Source organism: Osmerus eperlanus, chromosome 2 (genome assembly GCF_963692335.1).
Source record: "Osmerus eperlanus chromosome 2, fOsmEpe2.1, whole genome shotgun sequence".
NCBI classification, from domain to species: domain Eukaryota; kingdom Metazoa; phylum Chordata; class Actinopteri; order Osmeriformes; family Osmeridae; genus Osmerus; species Osmerus eperlanus.
Genome location: NC_085019.1, coordinates 17737976 through 17760905, shown reverse-complemented (window position 1 = coordinate 17760905; position 22930 = coordinate 17737976). Strand labels below are relative to the sequence as shown.

General features: G+C 40.8%; 1 protein-coding gene across 1 annotated transcript in view; it reads left to right on the top strand.

The window, feature by feature from the left end:
- si:ch211-11k18.4 (uncharacterized) overlaps nucleotides 1-22022 on the top strand; it is an 89373-nt gene extending 67351 nt beyond the window's left edge. Inside the window, exons 3-12 of the mRNA XM_062453713.1 lie at nucleotides 10982-11075; nucleotides 11167-11221; nucleotides 11441-11581; nucleotides 12141-12301; nucleotides 12464-12562; nucleotides 13107-13252; nucleotides 18169-18340; nucleotides 18494-18606; nucleotides 20977-21061; nucleotides 21228-22022. Of these exons, the coding sequence (XP_062309697.1) occupies nucleotides 10982-11075; nucleotides 11167-11221; nucleotides 11441-11581; nucleotides 12141-12301; nucleotides 12464-12562; nucleotides 13107-13252; nucleotides 18169-18340; nucleotides 18494-18606; nucleotides 20977-21061; nucleotides 21228-21287 (1126 nt within the window). The 3' untranslated portion in view covers nucleotides 21288-22022. The remainder of the gene's footprint in view (nucleotides 1-10981; nucleotides 11076-11166; nucleotides 11222-11440; nucleotides 11582-12140; nucleotides 12302-12463; nucleotides 12563-13106; nucleotides 13253-18168; nucleotides 18341-18493; nucleotides 18607-20976; nucleotides 21062-21227) is intronic.
- Nucleotides 22023-22930: the final 908 nt, after the last annotated feature.

Sequence of the window (22930 nt, the reverse complement as noted above, 5' to 3'; positions counted from 1 at the left end):
AGCCTTTGGTGACATTGGACGGTAGCAATTTTGGTCCAAGTCAAGACCAGAGTGTTGGCCAGGCAAGACAATGGCATGGTCTTCTGCTTAGTTTGTGATGAACTGCACAACTCGTTCGATGTGCTCCTAGCCACGCTGCTAACAAACATGAAGGGCCCAGATCCCCGACACACATGATGGTAGCTACTATACAAATGCAAATTCAACACCGACAGGTCATCGTCTGCTGCGACCGGGAGTCCCCCATTTCACTCCAAGTCCCTCTCGGACCACTGGGAGTGCTATTCGACCCCCTATCAAGCCTAATCAGACAACAATACCACAGGATTATCAAAGACTAAGGTATACTAAGACTACCCACAGCCCATTAGCACTAGAGGAGATAACGCTGCTAGCACTAGCCCTATAGAATCTACTGCTAGAGGTGCTATCATTGCTAACCCAAATAACCTAAGAACTGGCTCTGTAGCTACTGATAAGGCAAACGTTGGAAATGCAAACTTGACACCACAGATGGCCACTATCTTGATCGGAGATGCCATGACAGCACATGTTAAACTGGAAAAGACAGAAAATATTTGTCTTAGCAACACATCTGTTGAGGAACTGTCGTCAGAGGTACAAACAATCCTCGACAATAAACCGAATAACCCCAAGATTATCATCCACACTGGCTTGTTTCATATCCTGCACAAAAAAAACTGGCACTGAGATACTTAAACATTTCACCCAACTACTGAACACACTCAACAGATATCAAGATGTATTCATCAGTTGACCGATTGCATGTTTTTGCAGAGGAAAAGAAGCCTTCAGTCGACTCCTATCTTTCAACACATGACTGGCATCTGTCTGTTTGGCACACAAGCTGAGGTTTATCAATAATTTCAATGTCTTCTGGAACTGTGCAGACCGTTTTCAAGCTGACGGACTCCACCCAAACCGTAGAGGGTCTTGACTACTAACGGCAAACATCAGTCACATAGGGCTGGGCGGTATGGCCTAAAATGTTTATCACAGTATAATTCGTAAGCACTGATGGTAACGGTATATATCACGATATATTAGTTATTATTAAAATGTCATGACAATGCAATCCGCACCGCAGTGGCTAATCTACTGCAATCGGACTGATTTTGATTGGGTAACTGGTGTGTGGCATGAGTTGAATTTTCCAAATGTTGCAATGTTTAATTGCCACGGAAGAGCGACTTCTCAGTAGCCTACACATTCAACAGTAGCCTACATTTATGGGATCGCAAGAAAACTTTAAATAAAACGTTAAATATTTGTAGGGATATAGCTCGAGCTATAAACAATTATTACATGGCTGAATACTTGATTCTATTGGCCTACAATAAACATTTCACAATTCTAACCAACCTGGCATTGGATTTGTCAAATGCATTCTGGTAGATTGTTCATATTCGCGCACATGCATGGCTTTCAGGTGGTGAAAAAGATTGCTAGTGTTTCCACCTTTGGCTAGCACAATTCGACGACACATCTTACAGAGTAGGCTACTGTTTGTTGGTCGATGTCGGATAAGTTGAAACCAAACCATTTCCAAACGTCAGTAGAGGCCCCATTTTTTGTACCAATTCTTCTTTGTCCGGCAAATCAACCCCACTGGAGTTATTTTCAGACGTCATTAAAGCTTGCTTACACTTGCCAAGCAGTTTACTCCAATGAATGTTTGCTTCCTCTGGAGTTGCGCTAGCTTGCAATGCATGCAGCGTCCATGCTGCATGTTTTTTTTGTAAAAGATTCAAATTTGTATATCACTTGGCTTATATTTTATACCAAACAGAAACAGTTTACTTAATACATTTATTAATATATCGTGATATCCATGATATGGCAAAATCCATATCATGGCACAACGCAATACCGGTATTCGCGTTCATACCCGTATACCACCCACCCCTACAGTCACATGCTCTTGACCACCAATCAAGTTTCACTCCCTATCCCTGCTGTGTCTAAGCTGACTGACGCATCCCAAACAACCTCCCATGGAACAGAACAGAACATTTCAAACAACCTCCTGGAAGAACATGGGCCCTGCACAGATCTTCACTCCCCTAACGATTTCCCTTGGGATGGAACAGCTCAGTGATATAGACTTTCCCATAAAAAAGCTTAGCTAGGACAGCCACCATGCTATTCCATTAAACATACCAGTCATCATAAACAGCAAATGGCATGGTAAAATGCATGGTTACAAACTTGAAACTTGTGTTAGAAGTCTCAAAACTATCCATATTCTTCCTACAAATCTATCTCCCCCTGTTTTATCTGTTAATACCCCACAAATGAAACTGCCCTTCTAAATATTTAATTACTAAATAACAAAACATTTCTAGTTAATGATCTGGTCAAAGACAATAACTTAGACTGCATCTGTCTTACAGAAACCTGGCTAAACAATGACACAGTATCAGCAACATTGATAGAAGTGTGTCTGCCTGATTACAGCTTTCACCAAGTTTCTAGGAAATCAAAAAGAATGAAATGGTAGAGAACCTGGTAGAGAACCTCAATGATGCACTATTATCTGTGCTAGACTCTGTTGCACCACTGAAAACCAAAAAGAAGTCTACAAGCAGAACCTCCCTCGTGAAACGAAAAGAAAATGCCACGCAGCAGAGAGAAAATTGAGAAAATCTAAGATCACTATCAACTACAATATCTATAAAGATGCACTAACCACCTATAACAAAACCATCCGTCTAGCAAGGAAAGACTTTTTCCAACATTATTACAGAAAATGCCAGAAATTCCAGAGTTCTTTTCTCCACCATTGCTGCTAAACACTGTCCCAGCCCCCTCCTCTATCCTCAGCAGTTAAATGTGAAGAGCTTGCTCTGTTCTAACAAAATGACTTCGATCAGAGCTAGTATCATTACTAGTGGAGGTGAAACTGACATCAGTAAATCCTGCAACATAACCATGAGCACATTTACATGTATCACACTAAGTGAACTTTCCTAAATCGTCAGCGAATGTAACTCCACAACCTCAGATATTGATCCTAAACCCACAACATTCTTTAAGCGAGTGTTTGATGGTGTATCAGAAAAGGCTCAAGACGCACTTGTTCCGGGAGTACAACAGCACTTAGGAATGCTTGGCTGGACCTGATGTTAGTTTCCTCCAGGATCACAATGACTCGTATTGAGAGACATGTTGCTCTTGTTGGTTAGTTGTAACGGTTTCAAATTCTTGTACTCGCTGTGAAATATTTTTACTGTTGATTGTTTTTTCTACAGGTACACTCTTGCACTCTTGTGGGGAGTTTCATGTTGTTCAATTGTAACTTGTTTAACTGCATGCTCTTATGGTTCTTCCCTTTGGCACTTATTTGGTTTTCCACAATGTATGCTTCATGTTTTGGCTGCTCGCAATGTTTGGGGCTATCTCGTTGTTATGATCAGTGACCTATGCTCTTTTGTAAAGCTCTCTCTTGGAAGTCTCTTTGAATAAAAGCGTCTGCTAAATGCATAAATGTAAATGTATCAGGTCTAGTCCAATTAAATTCCTTTCTTGAAGAAAATAACATCTTGGAAGTCTCTGTCAGGTTTCAGACGATATCACAGTACTGAAACTGCTCTCACCAAAATAATTAGCGACCTCAGACTTAACTGATGCAAATAAAGTCTCTATCCTTATCCTGTTAGATCTCAGTGCATCATTTGATACCATTGATCACGACATCCTAATAAATAGACTGGAAAAACTTATTGGGTTTACGGATAGTGTATTAAACTTGATGAAATCATATCAGAGGAAGGAAGTTTTGTTAGTTTAGCAGACCATATGTCTAAGAAACATGAGAACTGCTATGGGGTTGCTCAAGGAAGCTGCTTAGGTCCATTACTTTTTTCTCTTTATGTCGCCGAGTGGTAACATATAATCATAGAACATAATATAGATTTCCATAGCTATGAGGATGACACACAACTGTATATATCCGCTGAACCCAACTAGGGCTGCAACAAACAATTATTTTAATAATCGGTTAATCTGTCGATTCTTTTTTCGATTAATCGGATAAAAAAACAAAAAAACATTAATTTCCAACCCTTTATGCAAAAACAGAACTGACAGTGCAAATTCACAGTGCAAAAAATCTTCAGAATGTGGTTTTAATGATTTTAATCGATTTGTTGTTGCAGCCCTAAACCCAACGATGCAACAGCCATGAATCCCATTACCAAATGCTCGTCGGCAATAAACAAATGAATGATGAATGATAACTTTCTTAAATTAAATGAAGACAAAACTGAAGTCCTACTATGTGGCCCCAAATCCAAAAGAGAGACGCAAACTATGAATCTAGGAGGTTTAATCCCCTGGCTTAAACCAAAGGTGACAGGTCTCGGTGTAATCCTGGACTCAGATTTGAATTTCAAGTCTCACATTAATAAAGTGACCAAAACAGCTTTCTTTCACCTGAGGAATATAGTGAAGGTACGACCATTCATAAACCTAAATGATGCAGAGAAGCGAATTCATGCTTTTATATCCAGCCGGCTGGACTACTGTAACACACTTTTCACTGGTCTTCCCCCAAAAAAACACTGAAAGACTACAGCTCATTCAAAACTCTACAGCTAGATTATCAACCAAAACTAAAAGGAGAGAACACATTAGTCCTGTCCTAGCTACTTTACAGTTACCTTCAGAATTGACTTTAAGGTCCTTTTCCTCACATAAAAAGCTCTAAAGGACCTAGCTACATTGCTAACTCTCTTACTAACTACACACCAGATAGAACACTGCGATCATCAAATGCAGGCCTGTTAGAGGTCACACCAGAAGCACTCATAAGAAGATTGGTGATGCGGCCTTTGTCAATTACGCCCCAAAACTATGGAACACATTACCCATAAATATTAGTGACGCAAACACGCTAGACATTTTCAAAAGACAGCTTAAAACCTATCTTTTTACCAAAGCATTTAACTAATTTGATCTCAGAAGGGTTTTATTACTTTTATTAGTTGTATTATTGTTTTTATAGATTTTTGGGGGGATTCCCGCAAAGACTTCGGCTAGTGTTTTGACTTGTATTATTGTTTTTATTGATTGTGTTTTGGATTCCCGCAAAGATTGTGGCCTGTGTTTTGTTACATTTTATTTATATTGGGAAACCACAAAGACTGTGGCTCAAGATACCGCAAAGACTGCGGCTTGTAATCAAAAGGCTTGAGCAACGGGTTCTTGACTGCTCTGCAAAAGGTCTGAGATTGTTCTGGATTACCGCAAAGACTGTGGCCTGTGTTTAGAAGGGTTTTATTACTTATAATATTGTTTAAATTTATTTTATTTAAAGCACTTTGAGATGCAATTCTTGTAAGAAATGTGCTATATAAATAAAGTCTTATATTATTAACCTCTTAGCGGGGTAACCCCCCTCCCCCCCCCCCTCAAAGAAATATTTTTAGACTGCTACACATGCCATATATCGGGGGTACTCAATAGGCGGACTCCGGTCTGGATCCGGACCCAGACGCAATACAATTTGGACCGAAGCCAAAAAAAAATATTTAGTCATGATCCAAGCAATTTTTCATTGGTGCGTGATTTTGCGCTATATAATCCAAAGGTCCAATCAGGAGCTGTAATAACTGTAATCACCATGACAACTCACTCGCTCAAAGTTGGCCGCAACCTCTGTGGGTCACGCAGGTTGTGTGTGTCATTCGCAACAACGCAGGATAATCGATTTGCTAACGGTACCTGTTTCTTCCTTTGTGAAAATCATGGCGTGACAAAACCCAACAAAAAGCGAAAAGTTGATTCTGAAAATCGCAAATTTCAGACAGAGTGGACTGACAAGTATGCATTTGGGCTGACAAGTATGCATTTGGGCTGACAAGTATGTATTTGTGCTGCCGGTGGGGAGCACAAAAGCAATGTGTTAAATCTGCAATGAGACGGTTGCCCTTGTCAAAAGTGGTAACGTGAAACTTATAGACACATATAGACAAAGCATAGACACTTTGAACAAAATTCCCCCCAGAACACTGAGGTAAGGGCCAGAAAAATAAGCCATCACTGTTCCGGACCCTGGACTGAATGGAAATTTGGTGAGTGGACCTTTTGGTTTTCTAATTGAGAACCCCTGCCACATATCATTGGAAATCTACGAGTCTTGTGATTCTATTGACGTAAACCATTTCAAGATCGAGTCGCAACAGCAGGGTACAATCAACGTTTTTGTCTGACCACAAACTTGTCAACAACGTAAAAGTAAACAAAGACTGCTCACCTAACAAGGCTCAGAGTTGTCCAGTATCCAATATCTAACCAAGTCAAGTATTTCATCGAAAACCATGTCTTACATCCATAAATAGCAATAAACTCTTGTTGCATCATTCTGACTTTGCCGACTGAAGAGACCAGTCACTCACATACAAATGGTCCTAACTTTGGTATACTAAGGAATATTTACGATATGTTGGTGTCACAATGTGCCATTGGAGCTTCCATGGTTGGCCTTCTAAAGCCAACCAGGTGGCTCCCAAAATCTATGCATCCTGCCCCCCACCACCACCTCTTTCTTTGGTACAAATTAGAAATTGGCTTCAGCTGGTTCACAAACAACAACCTTATTAATCGCATAACCAATGAGATTCTGCAGACACCAAAAGGCAACATTAGGGGTAACTTTGGAACCTTCAAAGTAAAAGTCACAAAAATGGCTCACAGAAGCAGGGCTTTTTCTGCTTAAATACCATGAATCAGATAAAGCACTCTGTGTTATGCTTCAGTTGCTGTGTTTCAGCAATACTCATGGGGGATTTAGCTATGAGATATGAAGTACCACCTTTCATTAGAGACAACAATTATGAAAGTTATACCTTTTTATCTAAGTATTTGACCTTGGTTACCAAGGATCCTTTTGGAGTCTCCACATGGTACTTTTTGAAAACTCCTGGATGTACTCTTAGTAAAACGTGTCAAATATGAATATAATGTGGTATTTTGACTTGGATTATGTAAATCTTCATGATATGGTCCCATTTTGTCTTCCAGCTAATACCTCCCACCTATAGGCCTCTTTAGGCATCTGTTTGCCAAACCAAATCTAGGCGGGAACATAAACTAAGCTTCTATTACTCAGAACCAGTAGGACTTACGGGATCCTCACAACAGGGAACTACACTTCAGAGTGTCCCCATCAAAGAGACCACAACCATGCATGTACTCCAGCGTCAAGAACAGCTTTCAATTTACTTTGGGTATGCCTTGTTGGAGAGCTCACTGTCTGCTGTCTCTGGTGTCAATTTTTACTGTTACAGCTCAGGGGAACATTTCATTTATATGCATCTGTATGTTTCACTCATTGAACAAATAAATTCTAATTCTATACGGTTTTGTTTGGCTTGACGTAGCGTCCATTATCTGGGTCGTAGGTAGGCAGCGAGGGGCGGAGCTTCAGCTCCTTCAGGCAACACGCCCCCCCAGTCTCAAGCAGAGAAGACAAGATTTTCTCACGATTTCAAAGCCTAATTTAACATACTTGTTGGTATTTTTTTCCATTCTAATTTGGATGGGTAGTTAATAACACATTATTCTGTGGTGTGGTGAACTTAAAACTCGTTTTCAATTCCACTTTACAGGATCTTTAACTTTTTAAAGTAGCCTACTTAAATATATAATAAGTAAACCTAAGTCACCTAACACAACTACAATAATTTAACAATAAATAAGTTACACTACTAACAAGGAACAACAAAATAAATGTTGAGTTGGTATGCTAACTAAACCAGCTTCAAACTTTAGCAGTTCTTTTGCAGAAAAATGACCATATTTGCCTCCTCTGGCAAGATACGACACCTCTACTGATTTATGGCATGTCCTGCACAGGAGAAAACTCTCTCAGATGGTGTCGAAGAGGCCTGTACACACGGGTATGAGTTTTAAAGGGCAGACAAATTGGGGAGGCTGTCCCGGGACCAGGGACTGATGTCCGCAAGCTGTCGAACACGGTCCATCCCTCTGCTTTAAGAAGTATCCCATGTGTCGCCGCATGTTTCAATAAATTCGACGCGCTTCCCCCTTTGCACGTGATCGTTTTGAGACATTTGTTGCATTTTGCGATGTCGGAATCCTTGGCTGTGAATTACAGCCACACTTTCGACCGCTTCGCTTGAGGCATTTTAAATGCACTAAAAGCTAGCTAGCTAACGATAGACAAGCAAGACAGAGCAAGTGTAATATGTTTACTAGCGATCACGTGCAGTGAAAGGTTAATATGCTTTTACGTTCGTTTTGGTGAGCCCAGAGGGAAAATATGGCATTGTAGCCTACATTTACGGTATCTAGCTAACTGTAGACTACAGAGAACGTGTGATATTTTTACGCCCGTTTCGGAGCGACAGAGGGAAAATATTTCAGTCGACGCGTTAAGTGGAACCGAACTGAGGAACCGAAATTTGCGTTATAATCCGGTCCGATTCCTACCGGTTGCGTAGAAACCGGTTCCATAGTGGAACCGGATTTCGGTACCCAACCCTGCATTTTGTTGCAGGCACAAATAAACTATAGCCTATTGCATTGTACGATAAGCAGGCTAGTCTGTGTTATTTTGGCGACTCATCTCAGTTACGCACTAAGATTTACTCTTGAGAAGTGCACCTAGAAAAGTTGTTTAATTAATTATTTTACGGTTATCATTATGTATAACAAGTTTAATCTTTACAACAGTCTCTTACACTTAGAGCACAGAACATGCTTTCAAGCACCTGTTCAAACCATAATTGCTTACATTTCTATACACATTGTAAAAAGTTCCAATTGAAAATAAAAGACCATTGTCAAATACTACATTTCAATGGAATCATTAGTATCGTTTCAGTATCGAGTACCGCAATACTGCATTTGGTATCAGTATCGAAGTCCAAATTTTGGTATTGTGACAACACTAGTACACGGAGAGGGGGCTATTCACAGACTGGTCCGTTATAGTGAGAGAGAAGGAATGCGAGCGGGCCAAGAAGGGGCTGTTGCCATGTTAAACAGGAAAAACTAAAGAATCCATTTGTGGCGGTCAATTTTTACATTTAAACATTTTAGGTATTGGAAACACTGGGGGAACGCCTAAGAAAATTTTATGAAACTGTTATTCCATTTAAATTTGAATATTGTCTTAGAACGCCCATATGGCATGTGAAAATGCAAATGCTAATTGGATTATTGCATTTTTCATTTGAATCTTGTCTCAAATAACACTCACATACAGATCTGGAAATAATTGAGAGACCACTGCACCTTTTTCTTTCCATTTTTTTCAAAGTTGAGAAGGACAATTTTGAGTGAGGAACAGAAGGGTACAATTTGCAGTGGCCTCTTAAATTTTACTTTTCTGTTCCTCACTCAAAATTGTCCTTCTTCTCAACTTTTTTTTAAATGAAAGAAAAGGTGCAGTGGTCTCTAAATGTTTTTCATAGCTGTATATTGAAAATGATAATGCAAGTTCAGAAATGCATTATCATTTGAATAAAGTCCTCTGTGGGCTTCCATAGATATTTTTACGTTCATGCACTCTTTGTCCAGAAAGAGTACATGACCTGTAATGTTGATACTGTCTTTTGTTCTGGTACAGCATTGTGTGGGTCTGTGTTTGAGCGGAAATTTTGGTCTGCTGTTTGTGTGTGTGTGTGTGTGTTTGTGTGTGTGTTTGACTTGCTGCCAGTTTTGCTTTACGATACTTTGTTGGTGACCCCAGACTACAAAAGTTGTTGTGTGGTACGTGCCCTATGAGCTTGTGGAAAGAATTGGATTTATTATCATCAACAGACTGCAGACATTATGTTAACCCTTTCCTGCCTGAGCCAAAAATCCATTTGGTGCTAGATTATGATGTTAATATGCATATTCATATTTATATGAATTTTCATATTAAATCATACACCTGAACTGTTTATACCATATTGAAAAGATTTAGGGCTTTCTAATGATATCAATATATTTATATAATTGAAAGGCAAATCATCTATATTATCTATAGAAAACCTATTTAAATTTTAAAGCCATGTACCTTGGCCAGCTAGAAGAGCTTCATTGTGCAAAGCAAAATAAATACCCGTTGAAGGTGTTAGTGACATGCAAAAAGGTTTTGACCAGAAAATGGCTTAAGACTTTCCAACCATAATTGAGTGGATCAATTTAGTTATATACACAATGTAGAGAATTACTTTTAGACAAAGAACACATATTTGAAGAAAATTTGTCAAAATGGCTTACTTGTGCCAACTGTAAGGCTTGATTTTATATAGCGGTAATATGCTTAAATTAAGGGCATATATTCCAATGTAAAATAATTTGCAGAATCTGATTTATGGGTTCATATGAAAAGTATGTATAATGGATATGCACGTGTGTGTATACACATAGGTGTGTGTATGTAAGTATAAGTACAGTATGTATGGGTATTTACGTGTGTGTGTGTATACTGTAAATACCCCCTTTTGCATTTAGAACTGCCTTAATTCTTTGTGGCATAGATTCAACTAGGTACTAGAAACAATCCTCAGATTTGGGTTCATATTGACATGGTAGCATCACGCAGTTGCTGCAGATTTGTAGGCTGCACATCCATGATGCGAATCTCCCATTCCACCACAACCAAAAGGTGCTCTATTGGATTGAGATCTGGTGACTGGATGCCATTTGAGTATAGGCAACACATTGTCATGTTCAAGAAACCAGTTTTTAGATTATTTTAACTTTGTGACGGTGCATTATCCTGCTGGAAGTAGCCATCTGAAGATGGGTACACTGTGGTCATATGTTTTAGATGAAGACACCCGTCAGAGTTTTGTCGAGAGCTGCAGGCGGCACAAAATTTGACGGAGGCGGCTGCCTATTAATTCTCTGCAGTTTCTGCCATGTGATAGTTTTTTTGTTGATACTTGTTTTGAAATATGTTATATAAATAAATACAATTGATTGATTGACATTGTTTAAGGTATGTGGAAGAGCATATCCAGCGCACAGGAGTGGCCATCGAGACACAAGGCTTCAGTTTTGTCACTAGCGGGCGCAAAAGAGAGTCCCTCACAGTAAGTCTTAGACTAATGCTGCAATACAATTGTAACTCCACATGCAAGAAGCACTTTTATCTGTATTTGTAAAATTTTCCAAATTTTTTAGGGAAATGCCACCCTCCATCTCTATCCACACTTTAAACCTCTGCAAGAGTTTAAGGGTAAGTCTGCGAAAGCAGACTTTTTCTCTATTTAGTCTGATCTGACAGGAATCAAGAATAATAAATGTACCCCATAGCAAGCAGTCTGGGTTATATGTCTATAGTGTGTCTGCATTGCTTATTAATTACATAAATGGTTATCAATTGCATTTTGACAGGGTCCTGGCTTGGTTGCACATATTAACTTCCATTTTTATTTTACCCACCTCTTTCTCTTAGGCGTGTCAGAGTACTTGAGCACGGAGGTGTGCACGTCACGGCAAAAGCGTTTCAGCCTGGTGACGTTTGTGGACTCACCGGGTCTGGTGGATGGAGACATGAAGTATCCCTTTGACGTGGACAAGGCCATTATGTGGCTGGGTGGGTCCTCGCTGCCTCCACCCTGGCTCATACTGGACTGTCTCTCATGATCCACTGTTGGTTCTATCCACAATTGTTTGTTTTGATGTGTGTGTTAAGCAAAGTTGTTTTAGGGAAGTGACTTTGGGTATTTGACCAGGGAAATGCAGTACTACTTGTGGAACTACTTACTATGTTCGCATTTTGTCAGTACGATTGGAGATTGAGGAATCCCATCTATGGTAGAATTTCCATCTATTAACATGTTGAATTGGAGTACATCAGACATGTATTGTCCCTCCAGAACTTTGTATGGGTCTAGACGCCGCCATAAGTTGTTGTGCCAAACATCCTTCACACAAAATGGTACCAATGATAGAACATATAGTATAGTATACCATTCAGATAATGCTTAGTGTCACCCAACTGTAAATGCATACAGAGGAAACGCAAATACTAAACTCCACAAGAGCTGCTATTCAAATTTAAAGAAGCAAAAACCAATCTGGAAGTGGGTTTCTATGCAAATCATATTCACTGTCAACAGCATGCCTCTATAATCCGGTCTTCCTCCTTGTAGGTGAGCTGTGTGACCTTATCCTGGTGTTCTTTGACCCTATGGGGCAGGCATTGTGTAAGCGCACACTTAACATTGTGGAGAAGCTCAACGAGAACCATGGGGACCGTATGCGTTTCTACCTCAGCAAGGCGGACGAGGCCGGGGGAGAGTCAGACAGACAGGTATGCATGCACACATACACAAGCACGCTCAAAGGTGAAAAAACTTTCAATTGCGCCAAAATATTATGTATACACTGCTTGAGTCCCTTCAAAATAGATGGATGTTTTTCAAGAGCAAATTGTGGCTAGTCTCTCCATGATGTTTTGTTATTCAACCACCAGAGAGTGATGATGCAGATTGTCCAGGAACTCTGTAAGCGACCCGGACTAAACAAGTGTGGCTTCGACATGCCCACCATCTACATCCCCAACTCCAGCAAGGTAAGGATCCACATTAAACTGGAATGGGATGGTTCTTGTCTAAAATAAAGTTAATATGTGTATGTTTGTGTGATTGAATGAGTATGTAAAACTGCTGTGTGTGTACGTGACAGTGACAAAAATACACCCATAGAAACTTACGAAGCAGCACTCCAATTAGACACTGTTACATCTACAGGATTTTGGTGTTTACAGCTATAGACTGGACTTATGGTGTCCATTCATTCACCGATGAATGTGTTCTCTGTTTCAGTGATGGAGAAGGTTTTTGTTCCCGCTAACATTTGGAATAATTTGTATTTATTTAGCAGACACTTTTATCCAAACTAATGTACAAATAGTGGATATTAGCTTAAACAAGCTAATACTTCTGGCCTTTTTATTCCTTACCTCTGTGTCTTCTAAGTACTGAGCATGTTTGTTTTTTTCATAAAGTCTTGATTCTTTGTGTATTATGGATTTTTTTTTAATTGTGCCTGTCAGTACATCTGTAAGAGTGCAATTTCCCATTTCAATAAAATACTGCTTTATACTTTCACTCTAGCAAAGTCGCTGCGTAAACCAGATTGATGAGGTGTGTCGCACCGTAGAGAAGACCATCAACCAGACTGTCCAGACCACGCTCAACTCTCTGGAGAAAGACTGCAAGCTCATCATTGAGGCCATCACCGATACACTCAGCAATGACAGGTAGAAATATATCTGCAAGCAGCAATGAAGGGGCCAAGCAGCATTCGATATGGAAATTCAGTAGCTAAAGAAGCACAACAAAACTTTTAATAAAAAACATTAACATAACATTACATACTTTTCTGCAACGCGGTGGCGCTTCCCCGAAACTTTCGATTACCTTCACGGTGTTGCGCAAAAGACGTACACCGAGTTTTGTAACGATAAGCGTTTGGTAAATATGTCATTTTGAGACAAAATGCGCTGGCTAGATGTAGCAGCGTTATATCTACAAAGCACAATGAATCTGCTTCTTCTTGACTATTAATCCCCTGCCAATGAAACTTTATCGTTACCATTGTGATTATACTGCTAGACAGCTACTGTGGTGTACCTGGCTTCGCTAAACAGATGATCTGGTATCAAGACTTGCTTGATGACTGTGGCTGGATTCGATCCTACAACCTTGCGTTTCAAAGGAGCCCGTCTTATCCCAGTGAGCTATTCTCGCTGCTGGGAAATGCTGTGTTCGGTTACTTTATAAAAAAAAGGAAGCCGTTTCTCCCGTGGCGAGCTTTGTCAGATTTGACCCAAGTATAAACAGCTGTAATTCAGTCATATTTTGACATGTCAAGGTGATTGTGGTAGGAAGATGATTAAACTTTATCGTTACCATTATACTGCCAGACAGCTACTGTGGCATACCTGGCTTCGCTAAACAGGTGATCTGGTATCACGACATGCTTGATGACTGTGGCTGGATTTGATCCTACAACCTTGCGTTTCAAAGGAGCCTGTCTTATCCCAGTGAGCTATTCTCACTGCTGGGAAATGCTGTGTTCGGTTACTTTATTAAAAAAAGGAAGCCGTTTCTCCCGTGGCGAGCTGTGTCAGATTTGACCCAAGTATAAACAGCTGTAATTCAGTCATATTTTTACATATTAAGGTGATTGTGGTAGGAAGATGATTAGATGACATGCTCGCGATGACATTTCCAAAGTTTCGTCTCCATACGGTAAACCGTCGCAGAGACAAGGCTTCACGTCCGCTATGGCGTGCTCTTTGTCAAAATCGTTTGCGCGTAACTCGTGAACGGTTTCACTTATCGATGCCATTTTGATAACTTTTTGTCCGCATGGTCTGAAGATGATCTCTTACAATTTTCATGAAAATCGGAGCAACGGCCTAGGAGGAGTTTGAAAAAGTTGGCATTTCTTAAAATGCAAATCACGGAAACACCTTCGGGACGACAATGACGCCATAGGGTTCAGTCGAATCGTCTGCGTCTAAGGAATCCGATGAAACCTCACTTAAGAAAAACGGTCACATGGTTCAAAAGTTATGGGCGTAAACACACCTCCAACTTTGACACCTTGGTGGCGCTATAGTGCTTCATGGATCGACATGAAACTTGGTGATACATAGTCAGGAGACCGTTCCAAATCAGTGTGCCAAATTTCAAAACTTTTCAACAATCGCTATGCATAATAATAATAATAAATATAGCTGCAAGCAGCGATGCGGGTTCCTCCGCAAAATGGCAAAATATTATAAACATGTACACTGTAGAAGATCGAGACTTGGACAACAAGAGAGCAAAACTACTTCATGTTTGGCCAACAATAATAGGCTGAACGGGGATTTGAACTCATGAGCATAAGGTTACTAGTCAGTCTCTCTAGCCTCTCTGCTACACACCAACTGCTGAGATTTTATGATTAGTAAGGGCTGATTATTAACTTTTTATAGGATACTGAAACTCTTCTTGAGTTGATCTCCTTCCAGACTCTTAGTCAATGCACAACAAACAATAGTCATGTGGGCAACTGGGCTAGGGCAGCACTCATATTCAGCTCCTTGCGAGAATAGCCTGTGACAGTACAGCAGCCGACTCTCTGGTCCCATTAAACTACACAACATGCACAATCAGGATGACCAACAAGATTATATTAACCCTCGTGCTGCCTTCGGGTCACATGACCCAAAGGTTCATAACGAACCATCGTTGTGTTTACCCAATTTTACCCAATACAAAAACAAATTAAAATAATTTTCTTTTAACCTTTGCAATGTGGGGGGTCTGAGACAGCCTAGCTGTTAAAAGAAAATGCTTCACTTTGTCTTTGTATGCGGTAAATTTGTCGCAATACGACGGTGGGTCACAATGACTGATGGGTCAGAATGACCCGAAGATAACACAAGGGTTAACTAACAAACAATAACATTACAAACATCTAACTGAACGAACACAACAACTGAAATCCCTTGCACGGCTGTTGTAACCAACTATTTTCCACAAGTCTTTGCGTTTTTTTATATGCCGCACTGCATGCTGGGTACCCAAAGGTACTGACGCTGATTATCTAGCTGTGCTCCGACTGCGTGATATGAGTATTAGTTTTTGGTCAGCTTTGGGACAAAGGTTAAGAAACGGTTGACATTTCAAGGTGAAATTGCGCATGGTATTTCAGAATGATGTCTGCCTGTTTAACTAAACAAGTAAAAAAAATTATGACAGGCCAAAAGACTGTGCCTCGAAACGAACCTGTGGCCTTATGCTTTGCAGTACAACGCTTCAACCCATTGAGCTACCCGCAAGGCTGAGAAATTCTGATCAGTTTCTGTCCCCCGAAAAAAAGATGTATATCCTGTAGCATGGCTTGTTCGATTCGGCCAAAGCTTAAACAGCTGTAATTCAATGATATTTTGACATATCAAGGTGAAATTGCGCATGGTACTTTAGAACGATGTCATCCTGTTTAACTAAACGTGTATTCAAATTAAGATAGACTCAGTGTTGCTGGATTTGAACCTACGACCTTGTACTTTGCAGGTCACCGTTCCAGCTCGTTGAGCTATTCTCAGTGTTGAGTATTGGCATGTTCAGTTACTCTACAAAAAAAAGCTGTTTCTCCAATGGCGAGCATTATCAGATTTGGTCCAAGTTCAAACAGCTGTAATTCAGTCATATTTTGACATATCAAGGTGAAATTGTTTATGGTACTTCATGGGCGTGTCACCTTAAAGCCTATTAGGTTTGAAAACCCATCATTCAAAATGAACTTTGATTTAGTGACACAAACATATTGAGGTAATGTGAAAATTTACATAAATACACCCCTTTCAGCTAGTATTTTATTCAATTGCTATAAGTAACGTTTTTAAATACGTCAATGATACATATCTGTACAAAATCTCAAGTTAATTAGACCTTTGGTTCAAGAGAAGAGGAATTTTGAAGTTTTTCCCAAATTATCACTCTACAGGAAAATCGATCAGGCGGACCTTATGGGTCCTTGAGGCTTTTTTGTTCGCCATGAGAAATAAGGCATGCACACCAAGTTTCAGAAGAATTTGAGCAATGGGGTGGAAATGCTATCACTTTGAAAATCGGACATTTGGGCGTCGCCTGTGGCGCCCCCTATGATCTGATGTGGGCCAGTCTGTGTTTGGGCCGTAGTTGTGGCATGTTGTATCAATATGCCAAATTTCAAAACTTTTTACCAATGTGTTCATGAGATAAATTACTATAATAATAATAATAATAAATATAGCTGCAAGCAGCAATGAGGTGGCCAAGCAGTCGAATGACCCATAAAACATGTTGTACATCCTCAGAAGAGGGTTACGAGTACACGCAACAAGTTTGGTGCGAATCCATCAAAGATTTGCTGAGATACGACCCAACTTCCTGTTTGCTGGCTTAACGGCACATTTTGATTGGCCGTACCGGGCAAACGGTTTTGAAAATCCAAAAAACATATGATGGCTTTTGTGAGGCTTGGTCTGAAGATGATCTCTGCCAAATTTGGTGAAGATTGGAAAACATTTGTAGGAGGAGTACAGAAAAAACGTTTTTCAGTAATTCAAAATGGCGGCCACATCAATTCGGCTGTTATCACAAGTTATCATGTGTCACACACGGGATGTCCCAAGATATCATGAGACAAAGGAATCACTTAATAAAGGCAAACAAATCAACAGTTATTGGCCAAAACACATTTTTGCATCCTGCGGCCACGCCCAGTGATCACATGACACCAAATTGTTTGGACATCCTCAGATGAGGGTTCCGAGTCATCATACCAAGTTTGGTGTTGATTTCTCAAGGATTGGCTGAGATATGACCCAACTTCCTGTTTGGTGTCTTTGCTGCCGATTTTGATTGGCTGTACCGGACAAACGGTTTTGAAAATCAAAAATCTTTGGATAACTTCTGTGAGGGTTGCTCTGACGATGATGTGTGCCAATTCTGGGGAAGATTAAAGAAGAATTGTAGGAGGAGTAGGCTTTCAAAGGTTTTTGATAAAACCGGAAATGGCGGAAAATCTATATAACCGGAAATTGACCTCATAGGGTGTGTTGAATTCGTCTTGACCCAGGGAATCCAATGGTACCTCATTTTTGAAAATCGGTCATACGGTTCAAAAGTTACGTGTGTAAACACAAGTCCAACTTTGACCCGTTGGTGGCGCTAGAGTGCTCCAATGGGAGACATGAAACTTGGTGAATATAAAGAGGGGACTGTGCTTAATGAGTGTGCCAAATTTCACAACTTTTTACCATACGGTTCTAGGGGCTGCCATAGACTCCAATGGCAGAAGAAGTGTAATAATAATAAGAAAAGGTAGAAACACTTAAGTGGCTTCGCCGCTTCGCGGCTTGGCCACCAATAATAATAATACCAACAAACACAATAGGGTCCTCCTGACGGAGGAACCCTAATAAAACTAACAAAAACAATAGGTGCCAATAGGTGGCCCCTAATAATGTCTCCACGTCCGACTTAAACACACACTGCATGTTACACATACATAAGCTGTACAAACTGTACATATAGCTTATTCCACACTGTCCCTAAACACACAAACGCTAACGCCTCTCAAATACTTCTTCTGAGCAAACTCCTCAGCCCTCTGAATTCATCCCTCCTCCAGGCAAACTAGTGTGCAGAATGGGAGGGCCCGCTGTAAAGGCTGCCTGTTGGCCCTGCTTGGCTTCAGCATACCGCTCCTGCTTATGGCTCTGTTGATACTGGGCAGCCTCTCCAGAGAGCTGCTGGAGGTGGTCCTAGGGGACCAGGGAACAGAGGCTCTCTCCCTCTATCTGGTGAGTCTGAGTTTGCCCATGCATGACTAGGTTCTTGCAAATCAGAATAAAGGAGCAATGTTCACAGTAGCGCAGTGGTGTGCATTATGTCCTACATGTGGTTTGAGTAGTCACGTGAGTTTTATTGTTTTATTATCTGTATTCTCTTTTTAGACCCCCATGGTGAAGGTCTTTGAGTCTATGTCCATGGAGCAACAGTTGTACAGTCATGGCAGCCTGATCTTCCTGTCCTTCATCTTCCTCCTCCTGGCTCGTTTCTCCTTCCGGTAAGGGAATATTCAGAAGCTCAGTTAGTGCATCTACAGTAGGGGTGGGCAATCTTTTTTCCCCATCAAGGGCTATTTCAGTCTTTGTATCATCCTTCAAGGGCCACACTAAATTATTAAACATACACTATATCATGCTAATCTCTCTAATGTGATGGCTGGAACAGCTTCTCTTTGGCAAGGTGTCAAATGGTAGAGTCAATGAGGCTACTCGCAGCTGGTTCTCCTTTTCTTTCCTTTCATTCCCATGTCCCCATAAAATATCCACACTGGCTCGCCTTTCACTTAAAAGGGTCATTTACTGATTCTATAGGGTATTTCACACTGTTCCTCAAGGTCTCCGAATAGGGTATGTAATATTGGTTGGGCTGAAAATGGCCTTGGTGCTGTTCTATGTGCCCTAATGCACGCTGTGAAATAGCCCTGGAATAAAACAAGAGGTTTTCTCCCTTTTCATGGTATGCTCAGAACAGCACCTCTTTTCAGCAACAGCTCATAGCAAATCCTGCTTTACAGGTTTTCAAAACTGTCCCCGGTGAAATAGTGTGTAATTGAGGGTCGAACTGCAGAGGGATCTTCTCATAGACAAACATCACAGCCCGTCGAGTGTTTGGTTCCTTGGGAAGACTGAAAACTGTCAGCATTCCCTGTACAGCCTGGAACACTGCATTTACTTAGTGTTCCTAAAACGGTACTTAGGAATGGTTCGCTTGACCCGATGTTAGTTTCCTCAAGGATCACAATGACTCTTGCTTAGAGACTTGTTGCTCTTGTGGTTAGTGGTAACTGATTTAAATTTTTGTACTCGCTGTGATATATTGGTTTTATTATTGTTGCTTGTTTTTTCTACAGGTACACTTGCACTTATAGCGGTTCATGTTGTTTAATTGTAACTTGTTTAACTACATGCTCTTATGATTCTTCCCTTTGGCACTTACTTTGATTGTTCACAATGTGTGCTTCATGTTTTGGCTACTCGCAATGTTTTTGTGGCTATCTTGTTGTTATTATCAGTGACCTATGCACTTTGTAAAGCTTTCTCTTGGAAGTCGCTTTGGATAAAAGCGTCTGCTAAATGAATAAATGTAAATGCATTTACGACCATAGTCCATTTTCAATATCCTTGAAAAACTTTCTTCTTTGTAATTCCATGGAAGTACACAGAGCAGCGTGCAGCAAATGTTGGGGCCTGACAAAGGTACAGACCAGAGCCAAAAAAGGTGGAGCCCCCGTTGTGATTTCACAACGGTGGATTTTTTTAAACCGACTGTTTTACAGCAGCAGTTTCAAATTGTGAGATTTGCATAGGAAAGAGGTGTCAATGGACTTTGAAGTTCACTGTATGTCTATTTTACCCACCAAACTGTCATTATTCAACTATGACAAGAACAATTGTTGTTGTTGTTGTCAATTTCTCTTGGAAAGCGCAATATTTCACATCTATATTTCACATCTACATCTATTTTCTTGACAGTCGCCATGAAGGTGTTGTAGCAATTTCAAAAGGATTCTCAAAAATAGTCGGAGACAGAATTTCTTTCAAAAGTCAAAGTGGCTCGGTGGTTTATTCAGCAAGGCAAGCAGTGGTACATGAAGACAGTTCAACACGCAAAAAGACACCCCTTCTTCATAAGACCTCTCTTTATATAGGTAAATATGAGGATCAGACCCCTGCCCTGCCTTTTAATATTACACAATGTTCTAGAAGGTTCTAAACCCATTCCTATCTACCCCAGACCTGTGTGCGCATCATCTGGCTCATAAAGTTGTTGATGAACTTTCTTAGTTACTGGAACATCCCCCTGTATTTACTAACAGCCCTCCACATGTCCTTGCTTGGCTGTCTTAACCTCCTAGTCACCCCAAGACACAACATCCCAACCTGCTCTTTCTCCTCCATCTTTCCTGATTCTGGCTTGGACCAGCCGGATATGTCACTTTTGAGGCATGACCTTAGTATTTTAAGAGCTGACATGTCCTTCCTTTCTGATCATGCACAGCTGCAAACTATCTGGACCCCCTCTTTTATCTAGACAGGTCCATCCTGCTGACGAGTTAGCAACCTATTGTCGTGCAAGCTCTCACATAGGTCACCCAACTCCAAACCCACTGTCTTTTTCCCATCCTAAGACTGCCAAACCAATTCCCCATTTAGCCATTTTTCCTGTTCTGGTTTTATCCGGTTACTGAGTGTAATATTAACTGCGAAGGCCTTGGTCCGCCATCTTAGGCCCCAAAACCTGACCCCATGTATACTTCTCCGGTTGCCACCTTGCCCAACAATCAATTTCCCACCACAAAGGCGAGAAATACAATTCAGTATTCTCTTGTGACAGCATGCTCAGTAATATTTTCTCTAATACATTTCAGGACTCGAGCTACTCTGTCTGGTCGACAGAAAAGACAGTTGCAGGAGAAGCTGGAATACATTCAAGAGGTGGTCAAGAACAAGAAGGTAAGAGGGGTGTGTGTGCATGTGGGAGGGGGCTTTGCCGGCGGGGGTGGGGGGGTGGTGGTGTGTGGGGGGGGTGGGATTGGCGTAAATGGCGGGGCTGGCTTGCTATTTTCTCATTTGAGAATTTGGACCAGTGGACTGACAAGTGCATCCCCTCTTATTTTAGAAAAAGCTGTATGAAGAATATCTCCGCCAGAGTGTGGGGGACCAAGACATGGACTTATAGAAAAGACTGAAAGTATTGAAAAGAGAGTACACCACAAAAATACCAATATACCATTACCACTGTAAAAGACCAAATAATCTGTAGGTTTGATACTTTTCAGGCTTCACTTACCACACTATGCCTTACTGTGTCATTCTTGTGTGCGGGGTGATACATGGGAAAGGTAGTCCTTTCCCATACCTTGTCCTTTGAAGTGAACTACAAGGCACCTAAACAATACTGTAAGCTTATATTTAACCCTGCCCAACTCTGGCACTGTCTTTGTATACTGTCTTAAGTATTGATAGAAACATGTTTTATAATGACACTCATGAGGCTGCCATCTTAAAGTAGTACCTTGTTGTATTGTGAGAGATTCTTACTAACCCTAATATGAGGAAAGATTTGGTAAATCATTCATATACTGCAGGATCGTCAAGTTTATTACTTTTTTGCCATCTCTGGAGCATGTTCTGGAATCAATGCTTAAAAAAAAATGTGGTCTTATGAAAACTAAATGAAAACTAAGTAAACTGATTGCTCCTATGTATTGGAGTTTCGCACCATATAAATGGGTATATGTGTTTATAACTGTTTACTGTATGATAATATAAGATTTGTAAGTAGGCACGGTGCTTTCTCCAAGAAACAGTATACTATTCCAAGGTAATAGATGTGGGTGTTTATTTTGGTTCTTGTTATTACATTCTTACCGTCTCATTCTTTATGATCTGATAAAGTCACAGATTGTCACAAGTTGTTTGTGTCAGTCCTTTATGAGAGCAATCCAAAAACAGTGACAAACTATATTTCCTTGTTGTAGAAACTTTTCGAATTCCAATGTGGTCTAGTTCATATCTTAGTTGCCCATACATTTAGAGAAGTTGTATAAACACTGTTGAAGTGGACACTGCATCCTTCATCTCAAAACACAATGACATTAACAATAGCAAAGTTCAGTCTTTAGAAAATGTAGCTTGGCGGTACATCAGCTGTGGCCGCTGCTCAAGCCCCATGTTGCGGTCTTGGTCCCAAGGCCCCGTGCTGAGTCAGTGGCTCCCCAGCAGTTGCCTTGTCATCCAGAGCCCCTGCCTCGTTCCCGTCCCTTTGGCCCTGGCTCGTGCTGGGCTGCTGCCATTGACTGCGTCCTCAGACCCTGGACAGACTCCTTCCTCTGTCGTCCCTCACAGTTTTGACATGAAAAGTATTGGTCTAGTTCCTCCTTTCAGAGAAACCGAGGTTGGCTTGTATTTTACTGCATTCAAGTGCATTGCAGCTTTGTTAAGGTGGCAGAAAGAAATGTGGCCACTACTACTGCAATATAAAGTTGTTGGGAAGTCACAGGAACTGGTGTCTGCCTGGCCCTTTGTGGACAGTCTGAAATATGATTGCGTTACGGCTGCCTTGCTGGGTGCATATGAGTTTGTCCCTGAAGCCTATAGGCAGAAATTCAGGCACCATAGGAAATCTCCCAACCGGGAGATACGTTTGTTCGAATACATTTGCGGAGTTTGCATGGGAAAAGGAAGCCCTGTTTGATAGGTGGTGCTCCTCAAGCAAGTGCATTGAATTACCTTCCCTTCGAGAACTGATTTTGTGGGAGGACCTCAAAAAGTTTGCCTGAGTGGTTGGTTGTCTGTTTGAATTAAAACGAAAGTACCTTA